The sequence below is a fragment of the Hipposideros armiger genome, unplaced genomic scaffold (genome assembly GCF_001890085.2).
Source record: "Hipposideros armiger isolate ML-2016 unplaced genomic scaffold, ASM189008v1 scaffold_246, whole genome shotgun sequence".
NCBI classification, from domain to species: domain Eukaryota; kingdom Metazoa; phylum Chordata; class Mammalia; order Chiroptera; family Hipposideridae; genus Hipposideros; species Hipposideros armiger.
In genome coordinates, this window is record NW_017731596.1 from 716,476 (window position 1) to 720,537 (window position 4,062).

The 4,062-nt window shown below is 36.2% G+C and overlaps 1 protein-coding gene across 1 annotated transcript in view; it reads left to right on the top strand.

The window, feature by feature from the left end:
• BRWD1 (bromodomain and WD repeat domain containing 1) overlaps nucleotides 1-4,062 on the top strand; it is a 97,826-nt gene that overhangs the window by 38,695 nt on the left and 55,069 nt on the right. The window contains exon 18 of the mRNA XM_019655761.1: nucleotides 1,731-1,862. Within this exon, the coding sequence (XP_019511306.1) occupies nucleotides 1,731-1,862 (132 nt within the window). The remainder of the gene's footprint in view (nucleotides 1-1,730; nucleotides 1,863-4,062) is intronic.

Sequence of the window (4,062 nt, forward strand, 5' to 3'; positions counted from 1 at the left end):
TTTATTCCTTAGTATTTTTATTTTTGAATTTACTTGAGTATCAAGTGAACAGCATTAACATTGAGGTCACAGAGAATACACAAAATGTATGTAAGATCAATGCTACAAGACTAGTGAAAAATGGTTGTGTGTTGGCAGGATTTTATCAGAATTGATCACTTGGTCTTGAAATTACCGTAAGAGATGGCCTGTGCGTGTCTGGCTGCCATCAACTAACTTGTTTAAGCTTGATGTTTGGTGCTTTTGTGTATAACTTGGGCTTTGAGAATTAAATAAAAATAGTTTTTATCGTACTATTTAATTTAAAAGTGATTGAACTCATCATTATGTCAAGTACTGAAAAGAAAAAATGGAGTCTATCTGAATATCTGTTGAAAAAAATTTTTTTTTGCACTGCTTTTTTTTTTTTTTTTAATTGGAAGGGAACAGTGTTGGGGAATTGGGGAAGGGGAACAGACAAGTTGTTCTTCAGTCTTAGTTGTGGAGGGCACCAGTCACCATCTGGCTGCCCGTCGACAGCTCATGGCCTCTAAGCTCAAGGTGCTGTGTTCAATCTTAGTTGCGGGTGGTCATAGCCACCATCCCATGCGGGAGTCGGACCAGCAGCCTGGTTGTTAAGAGTGCATGTTCTATCCACTGAGCTATCTGGGTGGCAGCTCAGCTCAAGGTGCCAAGTTCAGTCTTAGTTGCAGGCAGGCATAGCCCATCATCAAACAGGTATCTCACCAGCTGAGACATCCTGCCACCTGTTGGCAGCTCAGCGGCAGCTCAGCTCGGTGTAGCTCACTGGCCCATGTGGGAATCAAACTGGGTGACCCTGTTGCTAAGAGCTTGAGCTCTTAACCAACTGAGCCACTTGGCCGGCCCTCAGTGGTAGTTTTGATCCACCTGTGTTTATACATTACCAGTCATGAAACTCATTAATGAATTTTTGCTTGAACAAGAATTGGTACAGACAAAAGAAAAGCGTAATTCATTTTAAAATCAGCCAGTGATAGGTTGAAATGATAATACACACCATTGATTATCAAACAGAAGGCACTAATGTGCAAGTTTATTTGTATATTAATTCAAGGACTATGTGCATTCCACTTGTGTGATTCCACTTGTGACTTTGGTGTTTGAGAAATGTAGTATGCCCTTCCCTTAAAAAAAAAAATCAATGTAGCTATTTTATTTGGCTGATTCTTAAAGATTATTTTAATTGTTTTGAGAAGAATAATATTTTAAAAATTTAAGCAGAATTGAAAAGTGCTGACAAATCATCCAAAAATTTAAAACCTGGAAATAACTAAGGTTAGTATTTGAAGATTATTTCAGGTATTTCTCTATACCTGTGGGTACACATATAGTGATACATTTCTTAGGGTTGGTTACTGCATCATAATATTTTCACTTCTAAGATATATATTTTTTTAAGTGACACCCTTTTTGGGTTATTGTTATTCATGGCATACCAATGAACGATTTTTTGGGAAAATTCTGATCTAATATGTGCCTAATTTAGCCATGTCTTCTAAGTATCTTAAAAGTTAAAATACCAAGGTTGATTTAACAGCATACAGCAAAATTATTATTCATTAAAGAATATTTTCTTTTACTTTTCAACTATTATTATGTATTATTTTTTTACCTTAAATCTTCTTGGGAATTTGATAGAATACCCTTTTTGTTGAAGATTGTACTTATTTAGGTGTTAATTTTTATCTACATGTTCCTTTATGTTGCAGTCTGATTCAGTGGTTTTGATGTCACAGTCTAGGCAGAGGACATGTAGGCGTAAATATCCATTTTATGGTAGAAGGAATCTTGGACGGATTGAGTTATCTTCTGGAAATGAATCTTCAAGCTCTATAAGACATGTGAGTTTTATAACTTTAAAATATATAAAATAATCTTAAAAAATTTGTCTTGTCTTACTTTGAATCTATCCTAAAATTATGTGAAAATAAAGTGTTCTATAGAGGTTAAAATGAAATTTCACGTTTGAATTCTAACAAAAATTTTGAACAGCTTCATAGAGGTACTCACTTGCTACACAAGTGTACTTCAGTGGTTTTAGTGTATTAACAGAATTAGTTCATTATCACCACTATTTCAAAATACTTTCATCACCTCTAAAAAGAAACCTTATACCTATTTTTAGTCACTTCTCATTCCCATTCCATCCAGCCCCTGGCAACCACTAATCCACTGTCCGTCTCTGGATTTGCCTATTCTGGACATTTCACATGAATGGAATCATACAGTATGATTTTGTGACTTTCCCCCCCCCCCCCCACTTAGTTTAATGTTTTCAAGGCTGATCCATGTGTAGCATGTATCAGTTCATTCTTTTTCATTGCCTAGTATATGAGTATACCACATTTTGTTTATCCACTCATCAGCTGATGGACATTTGTATTATTTCCACCTTTTGGCTACTATGAATACTGCTTATTAACATTCATGTATGGGTTTTGTTTGGACATGAGTTTTTCATTCATTTGGGTAGGTATCTAGGAGTCACTTTGCTGGGTCATGTGGCAGCCCGATGTTTTAACTGTTTTGGACTTGCCAGACTTGTTTCCTAAAGCAGCTGTATATTCCTATCAGTGTTAGATGAGGGTTCCAGTTTCTCTACATCCTCGCCAACACTTGTTATTGTCTGTCGTTCTGATTTTAGCTGTCTTAGTGGGCGTGAAGTGGTATCTCACTGTGGTTTTGATTTGCATTTCCCTAGTGACTAATGATGTTGAATATATTTTCATGTGCTTATTTTCCCTTTGTATATTTTTGGAAAAATTTCCAAAACTTCCAAAATGCACATCTGTTGTCCATTTTTCAATTTGGGTTTTTAAAAATTGCTTTAACAGTTTTTTATATTCTGCATATAAGTTTTTTTATCAGATAATATAACTTGCAAATATTTTCTCCCGTTCAGTGGGTTGTCTTTCACTTCTTTTGATGGTTTCCTTTGAAGCATGGAAGTTTTACATTTGAAGTCTAGTTTTTTATTTTTCCTTTGTTGCTTGTGCTTTTGCTGTCATATCTGTCTTTGTCTAACCCCTTTACTTTCAGTAATCAGGTAAGTTAGTGGTCTTCATTTTTATTTTTCTTGGGAAACCAATATTTTTGGTAGAGTATTTAAAAATTAATATTAGAATGTTAATATTTTCTAATTCAGTAATGTTTTGCGGATGAATTGTTCCATATTGATGAAAATTTCATTTTATTGTTTTATAAAGCATTAATATTGAGTTTAAATCCAAATTTTTCCCCTTGGACAATTTGCTTAACCTTTCTGTGCTTCTGCCCACACCTGTAGAAGTAATTAGTAGTAGTGTGTCCCTCAGGTGTTGTGAGAATTAATTCAGTTAATCATGTAAAGTGCTTAAAACAGTGCCTAATATCTGATAATATTAGCTGCGTTATCCAAACTGTTCATTTAAATGATTTTCTTTTATGTAATGAGACTTTTTATGTTATTTTCTTCTCATTTTTAGTGTATTGAGCTGTTTTAACCCTTTCTGAATGATTTTGGGTAATTATGATAAACGTTCCCACTCATCCTCTCTACTCTCTAGGTAACCCGTTTCACTAGTTTTTTGTTCGTCCTTTTTGTATTTTTTCCCCACACATTGTTCAATGTATATTTTTTTCTCCTTTTGTACAAAAATATATAGCGTACTGCAGATGCGTTTTTGCACTTTGACCTCTTTTCACTTAAAATATTCTTTTTTCTTTTTTTTTTTAAAGATTTTTTATTGGGGAATTGGGGGGATGGGAACAGTGCTGGGGAATTGGGGGAAGGGAACAGACAAGTTGCTGTTGTTTTGTTCTTCAGTCTAGTTGTGGAGGACGTTGCTTCCCTGGCCCAAGTTGGCACCATCATTGCGCTCTTCCCGGGCGAGGCAGATTAGTCACTGGCTTCTGGACGGCCGCTCACTGCGGCTGCTGGCCGCTCACGCTGGCTGCTGGCTATATACGGTAGCCCATGGCAACCCACTGCCACAGGGGCTGCAGCCTACCCCATCGCTGGCGACTCACGGCAGCCCAGCTCCAGGTTGAGCTGTTGTTCAG